At 34.9% G+C, this 17110-nt stretch overlaps 1 protein-coding gene and 1 pseudogene across 1 annotated transcript; both read left to right on the forward strand.

Moving 5' to 3' along the window:
- Nucleotides 1-341: 341 nt before the first annotated feature.
- Nucleotides 342-3542, forward strand: LOC143542188 (protein PLASTID TRANSCRIPTIONALLY ACTIVE 12, chloroplastic-like). Its single transcript, XM_077034835.1, has 9 exons — nucleotides 342-432; nucleotides 1354-2067; nucleotides 2156-2268; nucleotides 2349-2608; nucleotides 2695-2816; nucleotides 2919-2987; nucleotides 3073-3135; nucleotides 3245-3337; nucleotides 3425-3542. Exons 1-4 carry the CDS (start codon nucleotides 376-378, stop codon nucleotides 2605-2607), a joined length of 1143 nt encoding a protein of 380 aa, XP_076890950.1. The 5' UTR covers nucleotides 342-375; the 3' UTR covers nucleotide 2608; nucleotides 2695-2816; nucleotides 2919-2987; nucleotides 3073-3135; nucleotides 3245-3337; nucleotides 3425-3542.
- On the forward strand, nucleotides 2660-16339 carry LOC143542165 (protein PLASTID TRANSCRIPTIONALLY ACTIVE 12, chloroplastic-like; annotated as a pseudogene).
- The last annotated feature ends 771 nt before the right edge of the window (nucleotides 16340-17110 follow it).

Genomic DNA, 17110 nt, shown 5'->3' on the forward strand with positions numbered 1-17110 from the left:
GTAATAAAAAACTTGCAAGAAATATTTTTTCTTTTACTTGAAAAAACAAAATATAGATTGTGACAAATAATAACATTTGTGATGGCAATAAGAGTGTAGGGATCATTTGACATGTAGGAAGAGTTGAGGGATGATTTATGTAATTGGGCTATTTTACCAACAAAAACGTAATCCAATTAATAATAATAATAATAATAATATTTTACTCCTAAAACCCTGTGGAGAACTTGAAGAATTGCAGGTCCAACTCAATTGAATTAAATTCAATTCAGTAGTTAATAATATTCGCATCTCATTCAAATCAATTGTTTCAATATCTAATTGCTGCTTCTTAATGTTTGTTGTTTGTAATTGTGCAGATAGATAGAATCAATCATGATTACTGGAGGATGTGGCAGCTGTGCACCTAACAAATCTCCTCTCTTCTTTCAGGTTAGTTTAAGTTAAGCCAACCATTTGAAAATTGTGTCGTTTTTCGGGTCTTAATTACTTAAGTAAAGCCACATTATTTTGTTTCTTGTTGACTACTATTTAAACTATGCTATGTAATTGTAATCTTTGCACCTTTAGCTAATTAAGATACACCGTTATTTTGTTGACTTTATTATTTTCTTCTTCGTGTTTGTGTTTAGTGTAGGCCTGTAAACGAACCGAGAGTTCGATGAACTGTTCGTGAACCGTTCAGCAGGAAATTCGTTTATTTAATAAACAAACGAACATGAACAACAAATTTGTGTTCGTTTAATTAAACGAGCGAACATGAACACATGTTATGTTCGTGAACCTTCCTTTATTTATGTCCATTTATGTTCGTTTACATGTTAATAGATAATAATTAAATGTTATCTTGAAGAGTCATCTACTTAATGGTTTATATCATATAAGAGAGTTCGTTTGTGTTCACTTATGTTCATGTTAGTGTGTTCATTTTTGTTTGCTTGCATTCACCTGAATTTGTTCATATATGTTCATTTAAGTTTGTTCATCTTTGTTCAGTTATTTTTATTTATGCTTGTGAACTGTTTGTTAAGATTTTAAACAGACGAACATAAACGAACACGAACACAAAATATGTGTTAGATTAAGTGTTCGTGTTCATGTTCGTTTAAAGTTAAAAGAAACGAACACAAACATGCCCTTGTTCGTGTTCGTTCGGTTTGTTTACAAGCCTAGTTTAGTGTGTTGTTTTGTTTCCGCATTGACACTCTGTTCCTAACAAATTTTACTACAATTTGTTTGTGTTTAGACGTGCTTCATTTCTTTAATCTTGTGATGGTTAGATAATATACTGTTTGAATTTACATGTAAAATAATCCCTAATTAATACCATAACCCGTATGTTTTTCTATACAGACGTCTCTATCAGGTTCATTTCCAGCATCAGTATGGCACCCAAAAGTTAGGTTAAACACCGCTAAAAGAGCCCCTTTATTTCCATGTGTGAAATGTGAAAAGAATGATAAGGATGATGATGAAACTGCTTCTGAGAAACCGTCTTTTGAGAAGCTATCGGTTGAGCGGGCCCCATATCATAGTTACAGGGACTCGTTATCCGGGCAGGTCGAGCCGGCTTCTGGTGCCCGGGCAAGTATTCTCGGCCAGGATTATTTACCCGAAGGCACGGTCGGTCAAGCCCGGGCTGCTGGTGCCCCTGGCCCAAGTGATGACTCGTCCACGGCTTCATCTTTTGGTAAAAACCCTGGAAGCAGAAGGAAAATGTATAAGGCCAAGGGTGCTACTTCTGAGTCAACTGTTTCCGAGTCAACTGCAGCTGTTGACCAAGTAGTTGAGGATGATGTTGAGGATGATGATAGCTTGTTTGAGAGATCAGAAGAAGCAAACGACGAGTTTTCTGATTTTGTGGTTTACCAGGAGGAAAATGAAGAAGATGAGTTAACCGGGTATGACCTCGACAAGAAACTCGGGCGGCCCCACCCGTTTATTGATCCTAAAGTTAGGAAGCCGATAAAGGAGCCGCTTACGAGTGAAGAGTTATGGTGGAATTGGAGAAAACCAGATAAGGAACAATGGTCCAGGTGGCAGAGGAAACGTCCTGATGCCGAAACGGTTAGTGGTTAACTTAATATTATCAGTTTTTTTTACCCGTTTTACTTAATATTAATTGTTTTTGTTTGGTCAACTGTTTGGTCAACAGGTGTTTCTCAAGGCAATGGCAAAGAGCGGGCAAATTAAGCTTTATGGTGAAGAACCGACCTTAACCGAAACTGCACTTTATAGAGCTAGAAAGCATTTATACAAAGAAGAAAGGTTTAATTGTTTAACCGAATTCTTATAATATTTTTAAAAGAAATAATATTTTATTAAGAAGTGGTTGGTGTGTTATATAGGCTGCAGGCTGAACATGATAGATTGGAAAAAGAAGGCCCGATCGCTTATTACTCGGAATGGGTTAAAGCATGGAAAAAAGATACGTCACGTGAAGCAATTCAAAAGCATTTTGAGGAAACCGGTGAAGATGAAAACACACAACTTATAGAAATGTTTTCTTGTCAAACCGCTCGCGAGTATCGTGTAATGATGGGTATTGATTATCGTGTTTCTAGAGATCCGTTGGCTATGCGGATGACAGAGGATCAGATAAAATAAAGTATGTTGTTGAAACATTAATACTTAATAATGTTGTGATCTGTTAACTTGCATGAGTGTTATCAACTTTGACCTGTTTACTTGTAGTATGGGGCGGAGATCCGGTTTACCCAACGGTTAATTACATTCAAGACCCGAATCAAGTGATTGATTTTAGGGGTCCAGATTTTCATGAGCCGACACCTAATGTTTTGGCTTATTTGCAACAGGTTTGTGGATTTTAACTGAGTTTTCGGTTACTTTTACTCTTTCAAGCTTTATAAGAGTATGATCATATTATTTGTCGTTTGGTAATATTTTTTCCTTATCAGAATGGCAATATAACATTGAAGGAGGAAATTGATAGAATATTGGCTAGTGAGAAAGTTGAAAAAGTTAAGGTAAAAGTAAAGTTAGTTATCCACTTTTGTAAATATGCAAAATCACTTTGAAAATTATGATGAGTTTGGACAATTTTGTAAATAGGTAAAGACACCATTTTCTGATGATGAAGCTATGGCTAAAGCTGTTGATATTGGTGAAAAGGAGGTAAATTTGTGTGACATTTTTTATTTTGATTTTGGTTATTCTGTTTTTAAATTATTTTGTAATATTTACTGGGTCATTGATGCTGGTTGCGTATGTTTTCTTTTAATAGGATAGTGACGATGAGGGTAAATTTGACGATGATGAAAATATCACACGTAATTGGAGTGTTTTGAAAACTACTCCTGAGCTTCGCAAATCAAAGGTAGTTTTTGTAATTTCTGATATTATTTGATTTTTTAATGATTTGCAGATTACTTTTAATTTGTTATATATTTCTACTTATTTGCAGCCTAAACCTGCAAAAGGTAAAGGAAAGATGACTTTGGAGGAAGCTATAGCCGACTCTGAAAACTTGACTGATTTCTTGCTGGACTTCGATCAGGATAAGTGATACTGGAAGCTATTTTTACACGGTATGTTTTCATATTTATTTTCCTTAACTTGCCTGAAATATGGTAATAAACAGAAACATTAAACATGCATATGCTGATTTACATTGAAGTTGACCTGTAGTTTACATGTTCTTTTTACCATTTTCAATATTGAAAGTTAAGCAACAAGTTTTGATAACTGAACATTGTTATAAGTTAAATAATTTATTTATCGTTGCAGAAGGAGAAACTATGAGTCGATTGCTCTATTTGCATCTTTCCCACAGAAGATCTTAATTGTAAGCTGCAATATATTCGTGTTTGTTTTCTCATAGAGCAAATACCTTAAAAGTAGCATATATAGGAGTAACTAGAGTTACCATGGGTGGAGAAAATGATATGTAGTTTTTTAGACATTTGTCCTTGTTGTGAACTAAAGTTTCATCCGAGTTATAAAAGATGTTGTGCAAGGATCTAAATTCTAAACACTTGAAAACAGAGTTGGTAAATTGGACCTTTGTGTAACTGGTGATAACAGATTTGAGTTCAGATAGGCTGTTTGTTTTTAGCGTGGGGCTGTTTGAGTTGGATACTTGGATTGACCAGCAAACAAGTATGTTATTAGCTGGTGAAGAGCCTACCCATGAGATGGACCTCATGAGCAAGCTCCTGCCCAGTAACAACAATAAGCCTACCAGCAAGAGGCCCAATAGCCCAAACGTTCTAGAAGCTTACTTGGAGGGAAAATGCCTCCTATGGATTTGGAGGGAAAATGCCTCCTGGGTTTGGAGGGAAACTAACATCATGTAATACCTCCCCTCTATATAAGGGGAGGAAAGAATCATGTAAAAGAACACACATTCACTAATAATCCAACATACTCTTTACTTATTATCAACATCTGATCACCATTCTCTATATCTTGTTAGGCAACTTACCTCCTTCGTGGGAATAGGTTCCAACATTGGCGCCATCCGTGGGACCTCTTGATCACGGGTCTCATTTAAACCTCTAGAAGAATGGTCGATCAAATCCGCCGCCACCACCGTTGTCTCACCGGCAAAATGTTTTGGTTTGTCCGTCCACTGTTTCGGTAAACAAGCACCAACCTAGTTCAGGGTCTCCGGCGTTATATCCATCGCCGGAATCTTTTTCCCGACTCTTCGGAATATTCCGTGAAGTTAAGGATCTAGAAATATCCTCCTGTGAGTCTTGAGAAGTCGGACATGACGATTGCTTTCAACCAACAAGACACATGCTCGTTTTCTTTTACTAATTCCAGCCACTCCGGCGACAGGCTACCGCAACCGCAACCCCCGGTTCCATTGTAACTAGCACCGTCGCTAAGTCCATAGTGCCCACAAGTGCACATCCGTATCGGGAAGATAGAAAGAACATCGATGGACCAGTTTTGTTCGAAAATGAAGACGATATAGAGGTTGAAGACATTACAGCCGAAAGGCCCAAGATAACCTCGGAGTTCATATGACTCACCGAGACGCTTAGCAAGCGTCGAAGAGCAAGAGTATGAAGAAAACTTCAAGTGTCTACATGATATTTAGATCTACACATGTTTAGTAGAAATGGGGGAGTGAATAAGCTCGATTTGAGCCCATTCTGCCCATGTTCGCGTCATTTCAACTCAGTTTGGAGCCCTCATCCGCTCACGTTCAAGCCTTTTTAGTTTAGGACAGCAAGTCTTCTAGTTGGACTTTGTCCAAAGAGACAGAAAAGCCTTGCGATATTGCGGAACGGTTTTTATTACGGTGACGCCAGAGACACCTAGCCGGTATCTCCACTCCTAACAAAAGTAATCGGTTTGACCTCTTCATCTTGTTTAAGTTACTTTAGTACACCATATAGGTTAGAAGAATTTTTTTTTATACTATCATTAAATCTTGATGTTCCACCAGATCCAAAGTATGAATTTCTATATGGAAAAAAAATGCGTCTAAATATAAAAAGTAAAAGAATGAAAAAGGAAAGAAAAGTTATGTCAAATCATACATTTACCTACTTTGTAAAGTATTTATTATTATAAAAGGTTGGAAAGTCACTTTTGTAAAGTATTAATTTAATATTAATATGTTGCAAAAGAGGAGACATGGTCACATGAGGAGGCATGTATGTTTGACTTTTCAAACACAAACTTCACGTTTAACAAGGATGATGAGAAATTTGCCTTTTAAAAAGTTGATGTGACTTAACCCACAAGCATACATCTTTTTGGACAACCCTTACCTGCCCCATACATTATTAAACTTTATTTGCATGCTAAACAATGTTAAAGTTTCAAGGCGAGCCCCTTCTTAGGGGGTGTCCTGGGCTATTACTTTAATATGAAGGTCCTTCTTAAACAAGGCTCACAATTCCTTCAGATTGTCAAGTTAACAATCTTTTTTATTTTTTATCAAAAAAAGGGGGGGGGGGGGAGGAGGGGAGGGATAAGGTCTGAAATAAGGTCGTAAAAGTTTTGCATATTATAATACTTATAGTGCATACTTAGATATCCCATATGGGAGACAATTTCTTGAGTTTGCTATGCAGGAAATTTTGAAACGTTAATGAACAAATTATTACATATTTGAAAGTATTTATCAAGAAGAAAGAATCTCCCCTGGGATATTATAATACTTATAGTGCATACTTAGATATCCCAAGTTAAAAGAGTATTTTGTTGGGTTTTAAACAATTTAACTTTGATATGGGCTTAGTTGGTTATAATTTAGGTTGTGAAAAAAACTTTTGTATAAAATTAAGATTAAACATGTCTCAAATGAGACTAGAACCTATAACCTTTTGGTTAGGAGTATTACCCTTTTGTCACTAGACCAAGCTAGTCGTTATGCAATTGAGTTTAAACACTAAATATACATATTGTTTTAATAAAAATACATATAATTAAAAAAAAATTGGGCCTAACAGGGTGTCGGGCCTTTGGCCGTCGACCACCCGACCATACCCTTAGGCCGGCCCTACTTAGCCTTCTATAAGGGCTAGCTAGCAGCGCAGCTAGATGTCCATTTACATTTTGCATTTATATAAACACTATTTTTTAATAAAATACTTGGTTTACAAAGAAAAAAAATGTCATTTTAAGTTATAGTTTTTAAGAACACAGTTAAAGCATTGCAGTCTCACTTTGAAACCAAACTAATAAAAAAATAAAAAAGATTGTTTTAGCAACTCTACAAGACTATTTAATTTCAATGCTTGCAAATCGGTTCGTGTCGAAAGGATTCTGGTTTGGGTCAACAAAGTAAACCGATATTTGTTAGAACCGGGTAGAAGAAGTCAAAAGGATAGGTTTGAAACCGAATTATTTTGGTTTCAAAGTGTAAGGAGGTATTGGATCAACCACACAAATAATCGCACAAACCGGTTTGGGTTGAAGCTAGTTTAGTTTGGTCAACAAAAGTCAAAACTGGTTTATGATCGGCTTCGGTTCGGGTTGAAACCGGTTTATTAACCAGGTTACGATCGGTTTCGCTTCTGGTTTTTGTTGGCCTACTCGGATCAAACAATCGAATCAAACGAACAAACAAACAAACAAACAAACAAACAAACACGAGATATTGGGGTGACAACCCTCAACTTTTTTCATATAACCAAACGAACTTAACTTCATGAACATACAAGGAGAAGAGACTCCTCTTGACACACATAAAACAATAAACTAGACCCATAATTATAGTCTTACTAAACCAGCTCTTCAAACAAATTACTTAACTTATTCTCCAAGACGAAACCTTTCCTAAACCTATTATTATTCAACTAACTAAAATAGAAGATAACAAAATAAACCCTTAACTTTATTAATAATTTAAGACTAACCTTCAGTTTTGACCAGTTTCATTCAGGTTTTGACCGGTTTTGGAACCGGTTTTGGTGGAGAAAATTACAAACCAATTCTGAACCTACGGCTTCAGTCGTTTCCAAACCGATTTCTATATTATCGGTTTCAAAATAGTTCGGTTTCAGTTCAGTTAACCGGTTTATTTGCCCACATGCTCACGTGAGAAAACCCGATAAGGAACAAAGGTCCAGGTGGCAGATAAAGCGTCCCGATGCTGAAACGGTTAGTGAAATTTCGATCATAGAAGAAAGGGATTTGATGAATAAATGAATTTTTTATTATTATTCTCAAATGAACTGAAATGTCCATATATAAAGAAGCTAATCAACAACTTAACTACTTAACCAATCCCGTTTAACTCTTTAACTATAATTAAATAATCAACTAATATCCATGTCATCACAGAAAGCCACGTCACCATATTTATGTGTAATAATACCAACGGTTGGTGGATAACTTACAATTATCAGTTTTTTTTTACATGTTTGACGTAATATTAATTCTTTTTGGTTAATCGTGTTTCTCAAAGCCATGGCAAAGAGTGGGTAAATTAAGCTTTATGGTGAAGAACCGACCTTAACCGAAACCGCACTTTACAGAGCTTGAAAGCATTTATACATATAAAATGATGGTCAGTAAACTTGATATTTTCATTTACAAGGGAATGCTACATGTACAAGAGAATAGCTAAGATCGAGGAATAATACGTGGCCAAGATCAAGGAAAAAAAGTACAATTATTACAAGTGAACCAGGTTGTGTCGTAGCTCATAATGTCACCCCTCAAGGTGAACGACCGAGAGAGAAGTCCATCTTGGATAATACCTCGTGATAGCACGGTTTGAGCAACGGTTTAGTTAAAACGCATGCTAATTGATCATCTCCTTCCATATGGGTTACCCGTATAATACTTGTTTGCCCCCTTTCACGAACAAAATGAAAATCAAGCGCTAAATGTTTCATTCATGAGTGAAAGATAGGATTCCCTGAGTAGTGGGTTTAGGGGCGGATCTACTTCAAAGTCAGGGGTAGCATCCGTTACCTCTCAACTTTTTGGTGGTAGTGTAAATTTTTTTCATTTTAGGTTGATTTTCGTATTTCGTTACCCCTTAAAAAATATTACATTACCCATATTTGTTTAAGGTCCAACCAATTTAAAAGTTCAAATCAAATAAAGCCCAAACAAAGTTTATAGCCCAACGCAAATATAAACCGTTAACTTTTTTTTTCTTCGTTTGAACGATAATCATTAAACAGAAACAGGCTAAACAAAATCATCATTTATTAAAAGTTCAAATCAAATTAAATCAAAACAAAATGACTAAAGCAAATAGAAATCATTAACATTTTTTTTTCCTTTCGTTTAAACGAGAAACATCAAACAGAAAAATGCTCAATGAAATCATCATTTTGAGTTTGAAGTTTTTAATACTGTTTTGGATATGCAAATTCAAAAACTTGGAAATAGATTCAGTGAGGTTTTAACTAGTTTGTTAGAAAATATGGCTGGTTTAAATATATGTGATTCGTTTTCCAAGTTTGACATATCTAAGGAATAAGATAGTGACATTTTTGAGAATGTATCTGAATGATTTTAGTAATGAAGAAAGAGGGTGTATTTTGGGTTGTCGTACGACCTTTTATCACATTTTAAAGAAAAATGATAAATTTATAAAATTGGGTGAAATGTGTGACCTTGCTCATGTAAGAGTGGAAACCGGAAAGCATACCACTCTTCCTTTGGTTTGTTGAATATTGAAGCTAGTCTTGGTTTTACCGATTGCAATCTCAACTGTTAAAATATGTTTTTGTTTCGTTTACATTGTATTGTATGAAATACAACAAAAAAATTTTTGAAACGTTATTCCTAAGATTCATGTCTAGATCCGCCACTGAGTGGGTTGCATTGATGTTATCACAATAAATAGTTGGAGTGACTGTGGATTTGTAGCCAAGCTCGGTTATTAGAGAAATAATCCATTGTACCTTGGCTGTAGTTGACGCAAAAACTCAAAAGTTAGCTTCTGTAGATGAACGAGCCAAAGTTGGTTCTCTTAGAAGTCCATGCAATGGGGTTTGAACCGAGTGAACTGTGGGTCATGTATGGTGTTAACCAGGTAGTGTCTTAATAATACAAAGAAGAAAGGTTTAACCGAATTCTTAATTATTTTTTTAAAAGAAATGATATCTTATTAAGAAGTGGTTGGTACGTTATATTGGCTGCAGGCTGAACATGATAGAATGGAAAAAGAAGACCCGATCGATTATTACTCGGAATGGATTATAGCATGGAAAAAAGACTGATAGGAAACCAGTTATTCAACAAAAATAGGAGTAGTGGAGCAGTTTAATAACTGTTAATTAGGATTAGTATTTATAGCATGTTCTGCATTTATTTTCATGTCGATGTTATTAATATAAAATTAGGGTTTCTTTAACCTTGTGTTTGGAGAATTGCCATCTCGAATTAGCTAGTTGGAGATCAAGCCTATCTCGAATTTGGCTAGTTATGTTAGTTTCATTACTTTAGATTTCCAGATTCTATCAAAGACACGTCATGTGAAGCAATTCAAAAATATTTGAGGAAACCGGTGAAGATGAAAACACACAAGTTATAGAAATGTTTTATTGTCAAACCGCTCGTGAGTATCGCGTAATGATGGGCACTAATTATCGTGATTCTAGAGATCCCGTTGGTATGCGAACAGTGGCGAAGCTTGGGTTTCGCCACGGCGGTCAAGTCCCGGATCGATAAATCAGACACCAAGTACATGAATAACTCTTGTTTATATTAATCAGAAAATGTAACTCAAAAACTAATTATAAACTCTCAAACCCTAACTCGGTTTGACTCTTGATGAACCCTAACTTGGTTGCACCAACTTCACAATCTAATGTCTAACCATAACTCAGCTTATATAGACTAACCTAACTTGCTAGCCAAGACATTACCAAATATAATAAAACCCTAATAATTCTTGGGCTGGGCTTTACATTTGGGCCAAACAACAATTGAGCCAACATGCAATGACCGAAGTCATGGACCCAAAATTTTCGGGTCGATGATTTGTTTCGTGTCGGATCAAACAATATGGCATCTATATATCTAACTTTTTTTTTCATTAATTCAAAAACGATTGTTCTTACAATTAAAAAAAAAACTAGACCTAAAATATTCATAATAATGCGAGAGCTGAGAGGAGGGGTGAGTACCTTAGAAGAAGAATTCAAATTAACCGGCTCACTAGCTGAAGCTCTGTGACGTTTACTCGTTTGTTCCTCATCGAATAAATTGTATCTTGCTTTTTCATGATTTACCTAATTAAGAAGATTCAATATGGTGAGTTAAAGGAAAATTTCACCATGCAATACCAATTACAAGCTTAGTTGATTAATTTTCTCAAATCCCCAATTCATAATTACAAACCCAAATTTTATAATCCTTGAACATAAAGATGAACTATGTTTAACAACACAAAAATAGAACTATTACCTTGCTAAAAGGGGCAGTAAAGGGCGTTGACGGTTAGACGGTGGATGGCCGGCGATGGGCAGTCGAGCAAATGAGCACAAAAGATGGGTTTTCTGTAAGTTGTGTTTGGTTCTTTTTTTTGTTAAACATGTTCTTATTTTTACAATTTACAAATAGCCCCCTCAATTTTGAGTTTTATAAAAACAAAGTTTTTTACTAATTTTGTAACTTTTGTTTATAAAAACTGTGAGGTTTTATAAAAAAAAATCAAACGATGGGGTATTATATTCAAAAAAAAAAAATCAGTGGTGACCGGTAGCATTTTGGAAAAATACATTAGGGGTGACCGCACTTAATACCTATAAAAATTTTCGGAAAGAAAACGCAAAATTTACCCTACTAACGGAAAAAACGGGAGTGACCGGAGCCACCCCGGGTTCCCATTGAGTTGCGCCACTGTATGCGAATGACGGAGGATCAGATAAAACAAAGTATGTTTTTAAACGTTAATAATAATGTGATCTGTTTACATGCGTGGGTGTTATAAATTTTGACCTGTTTACTTGTTGTATGGGCGGAGACCCGGTTTACCCAACGGTTAACTACATTCAAGACCCTGATCAAGTGATTGATTTTAGGGGTCCAGGTTTTCATGAGCCGACACCTAATGTTTTGGCTTATTTGCAACAGGTTTGTAGATTTCAACTGAATTAGTTTGTTATTCGTTAATAATTAGTTCAAGTGTTTATTTGATGTATTGATGGAAAAAATATTGATATCGTTTATGTTGTTTATTGATGGTCTAAAATTTTATTATCAGAATGGTAGATAATATTACATCGAAGGAGGAAATTGATAGAATATTAGCTAGTGAGAAAGTTGAAAAAGTAAAAGAAAAGGTCCGTTTAATTATGCATTTTTGTAAATATGCGAAATCACTTGTAAATGATGAGATCACTTTCGAGTTTAGACAATTTTGTAAATAGGTAAAGACATCATTTTCTGATGATGAAGCTATTGCTAATGCTTCTTATATTGGTGAAAAGGAGCTAGGTAAACTAGAATGCCATTTCTGTTTTTTAATTATTTTTTTTTTGTATGTAATGTGTCACTGATGTTTGTTGCATATGTTTCCTTTATTAGGATAGTTTATGATGAGGGTAAATTTGACTATGATGAAAATATCACACTAATTGGAATATCTTAAAAACTACTCATGAGATTCGCAAATCAAAGGTAGTTTTATAATTTCTGATTTATTAAATTTTTGAATGGCCGGTTTGTACTTTGTAGATTACCTTAAACTAGTAATTTACCCGCGCATTGCGCGGTAAAATCGGTCAGTAAAACCCGGTGTTGCAGTGGCGAATCAATACGAATTTAGTCATTACTTACGTCCGTTACGGTACTGGAAGTAAACCAAATGGAAACAAAAAAATAAAAATAAAAATTGAGGTTGGCAAATGGGGTGGCATCGGTTGTGTGACATTCGTCAATTTCGGGTTTTGTTTGTATTCGTTTTTGTATTTGTTTATTATGTAACCGACCCGATTTGTAAACCGAAGCTTATGTTATAATCAAAATGATGGATTTATGTTACAATATTGTTTCACACTTGTTTGTTGGGTCTTGAAAACATCCTACCTTTATTTTTATTTTTATTTATTTATTTATTTTATTATTTTTTTTTGTTGTTTTGTGTTTTTGTCTTGATCCATTTTGCATGAAAACTCTTGTGTCCCACACTCATATTTGACCACCAACATTACCCTATATATACACCACCTTTCCTCTTCATTTTCCCTTGCTACAACTCCAAAAAAAAAAAAAAAAACTCTCTCAAACATCAAAGATTCAAGGTTATATTCTTAAGTGTTCTTGAAGGATTTTGGTCTTTCATCTTAATTAGTTTATGTAGCCTTATTAATACTTGTTTATGGTTGTGCAACATATATATAATATACACCCCTTGTTTACCTTTGGTAGTTACTTCTCTGATTCCGGTCGATGAGGTTTCGGACCCCATAAGGCAAGGCTTCATGGAGGACTTCGTGTCCTTGATATATATACATCTATATAACTTGTTCATACATATTAATCTTGCTTATTTTAGTTTGTTGGTCATGTTTACAAGTTCCATGGTTATGGGTTTTTAAGAGTTTATGCTTCGGTTTAACCGTAAATAGCTCCAAACCGTAAACCGAACTTTGTTACTAGTTTTGTTTGTTTAAACATACTCAGTGTTAAATCTAAGTTTCTAAAATCATTTTTACAAATTCTATGGTTATGGGTTTGTAGAATCTTACCTCGGTCTTAACCCGAAATACGATCCGAACCGAAAACCGAACTTTTGTTTAAAGACTTTACTGTTAACTTTTGGTATTTTTTTATTTGTACATTATTATACAAGTTATTTAGTGTTTGGACATATGGAAACCATCTATGAACTTGTTGTAAGATGGAAACCGAACCAAACCGATTCTTGCTCACTTAAGACACACAAGAGTATTTTTTTTTAGCCATCAAGACTTGTATATTTCTTTAAAAATAGTTACAAATTGATTTTCGCGCCTGAAGCTGTGGAGCTACTTACCCGTGTTCAGCGGGTCATGCATAGTAATGTTATGACTCCAAGATCAGCAAATATAGTTTTTAAAAGATTGGGTTTTGCGATTCAAAAAGGGGTAGCGGCGCGGCTTGTTGTCCGCTTGCCTTCTGTTTCGATGTAATACAATAAACAATCATATATTAAAACTTCTATGAAAAAAAAATATTTTCTTAAGTACTTGGAAATGTTGGATCCAACTTGATCTCATAACAAAGTTTGGACCGACAAAACCGAACACTCGCTTAACGTGCGTTGTTAGTTCTAAAACAATGGAACTACATACTTGGTTAAGTCTTATTAAATTTTATTGAGTTATCTCATAACATTCAATATTTTGGAAAGTTGACTTTGGGTTTGACCAATTATCAAGACCCGAACCGACAACCCGAACACTCGATAAAAAAAACCCGTTTTAGTATCTTTGTTCCAAAGGGATTTGCATTCTTGCATTTTACCCACCTTATTACTTAACATAGGCTGAGTAAATATTAAGGTTAGATACTTTAACACGATTTCGAGCAAACTTACATTTTTAAAGGGTTATTATTATAAATTCTTAGATAGTCACATTTTAAACCTTGAACTTTAATTATTTACATTTCTCAACATTTATTTTGTTTAAAGACCTTCAAGACAACCTTTCTAAATTCAAGACTTCTTTTCTTTTTAAGCATTGTGCGTTAAACTCGTCGTTCCGACAAATCTCCAAATTATCATCTTTCAAGTTTACTACTTGAATGTGAGTACTTCATACTCCATTTTCCATCTTTTATTTTGGGGGTGACATTTCATACTTATTCAACAAAATGCTTTATATTTGAATCTTAAACCACAAACGTAGTTGTATACTTTACCTAAATAATTGCTCGATTTGGTGTTCTATGCTTATATGCCTATGTGTTTATCGCTTTTGGTTGGTGGAACTATAAAATCCTAGACTATTTGGCATCCCCTTATAGCAAGGTGTCGTTAACGTAATGCAATTAACGATAACTATAAAATCCTAGACTATTTGGCATCCCCTTATAGCTAGGTGTCGCTAATGTGTTTAGCGATATCTATTTATCCAAATTACGACTTTTATTTATCGTTTCGTATGCAAGTTTTGTGGCTATCTTTATTATATACTAATATGATTAAACTTATGAATTGCTCACCGACCTTTGTGTTGACAAACTTTATTTTATGAAATGTTGCAGGTTTGCATCTTGGTTGATTTATGATTGTGAAGAAAACGACATCAAAGACCTTAGGATATTAGTAAAAATGAACAATATCAATTTGCCATATTTTGTGATATCTTGTTTATGGGTATTTTATGGATAATTGTTATGTGACATTTTCGATGTTGTGAAATGAAATGAGTTTATTAAATACTGTCACTTTAATTAGTGTCATGTGCTTATGGACAATCGTTACACCTCGGCATGTTCCGCCGCCTTTGGTTGGGGTGTGACAGGTTGGTCCTGGACGACGACCGCAAGTCACTGCGAATTTAGTCAATATTAGCTACGTTCGTTATGGAACTGAAACCTAATTAAAATGAAAACAAAAAATAAAAATAAAAATTGAGGTGAGCCAATGGGGCAACTTCGGTCGGTCCCAGATGCTGAGGCAGTGGCTCTATGACACTCATATAACATATTATAATTTTCTTTTGTTAACATATTTAAAACAATGTTTATTCGGTCGGTAAACCCGGGCGTTGGTAAAACCGATCATTGCAACGGCGAGTCGACTCATATTCGGGTGTTCCGGTGGTGAGTCAGTAAAACTGAACCCGGGCGTTGGTAAAACCGATCATTGCAACGGCGAGTCGACTCGTATTCGGGCGTTCCGGTGGTGAGACGGTAAAACTGGGGCGCTGGTAAAATCCGGGCTTTCCGGCGGAGGGCCAACGTGAATTTTGTCGATTTTGTTTACATTTGTTACGGTACCCGGAACTAAAATTAAGTTTGGTAAAACCCGGGCGTGGGTAAACCCGAGCGTTGTTGGTATTGGACGTTGTGCGGTGAGTCAGTAAAACCCGAGTGTTGTCAGTCCCGGGCGTTATGGCGGTGAGTCGACACAAAGTCGGTAATACAAAAAACAAAACGTTCGTTACGAATCTAGAAAAAAGGTGAGTCGGTAAAACCCGAGTATTGTAAGTCCCGGGCATTGTGACGGTGAGTCGACACAAATTTGCTTATACAAAAAATAAAACGTTTGTTACGAATCTAGAAAAATAAAACAAAAAGAAATAACATTTAATCAATATAATAAAAAAAGTTAAAAAAAAAAATTTGGACCGTTGAGGTGGTGCCACTTGCCCAGTCAGGACCTTGCGGCACCAACCTTCAACTTTACTTATATAGATATAATTTGGTATATAATCCTACTTATTTGCAGCCGAAACCAACAAAAGGTAAAGGTAAGATGACTTTGGAGGAAGCTATAGCTGATTCTGAAAAGTTGACTGATTTCCTACTGGACTTCGACCAGGATAAGTGATATTGGAAGTTATTTTTACACGGTATGTTTCTAATCCACATTAATTTTAGAGATGTTAATATTAATTTACCTTAACTTGCCTGACATATGGTTAAAAGGTAGAAACATCAATCACCCATATGCTGATTAACATTGAACTTGACCTGACCTTTACATAGTCCTTGTAAAATTTTCGATTTTGAAAGTTAAGCAACAAGTTTTGCTTAGATATATTTATTTTTTAATCATCCCGTTTATAAATATCTTTAAATTTTTTGCCCTCGACATTGAATGCGTTAAGCATCATGATTTTAATAACTGAAAGCTATTATAAATTAAGTAATTACTTTATCGATGCAGAAGTAGAAAACCTGAGCAGATTGTTTTATTTGCATATTTCCCACATAAACTCTTAATCGTAAGTTGCAGTATATCTGTGTTTGTTTTCTCAACAAGCAAATATCGTATAAGTAAAATATGTTGCTATAATTAGAGTTACCATGGGTGGATAAAATGAGTTTTTTAGACATTCTTATTGTTGATGTGAACTAAATTTTTGTCCGAATAACAAATAGCTATGCTGTCACCCCCCCTCCCCCCTCTTGCAAATTCTTGTAAAAGATTCATGCAAGGTTCTAAATACTTGCATACAGTGTTTTTACGACAAATAACTTCTACCATTTTCTCAGATTTGTTAGAAGTCAGGCTTCAGAACACAAACACAAACTTTTGATCTCAACCGAAATTGTCTCTTTTTATGTTTATAATAATTCTTGACACCTCAATTACATAGCCCCAGCCCTAACTCTAATTATACTAACAATAAACCATGCTAATCCTACTCAAATTAAACATAAACTTAGCATACTTGAAATTCAAACTCATACTTTCTAGACTAGATAAACTTGCAAATAAATAAATTAAACTAAAATGATAAGTCTAAACATTCAACCTAAAGACTCGATAAATATAAACTAAAACACTTTCACTTAGCTCATTCAACTTTCTTTTTAACCAATTTCATAAGATTCACCTTCTTGCACACACACTCTCCTACTGTGTGAATTGAGGCTTGGATTTTGTTAAAAAAAAAAGCGGGTTGAAAGATGCCCAAACACACAACACAATAATTTATATCATTGGTTCAAAATATGTATAGTAAATGAAATATTTTACAAGCATATAAAATTATAACACACG

This window comes from Bidens hawaiensis, unplaced genomic scaffold (genome assembly GCF_021521415.1).
Source record: "Bidens hawaiensis isolate Kalapana, Puna unplaced genomic scaffold, B.hawaiensis_p1.1 tig00012786_1, whole genome shotgun sequence".
Taxonomy (NCBI): domain Eukaryota; kingdom Viridiplantae; phylum Streptophyta; class Magnoliopsida; order Asterales; family Asteraceae; genus Bidens; species Bidens hawaiensis.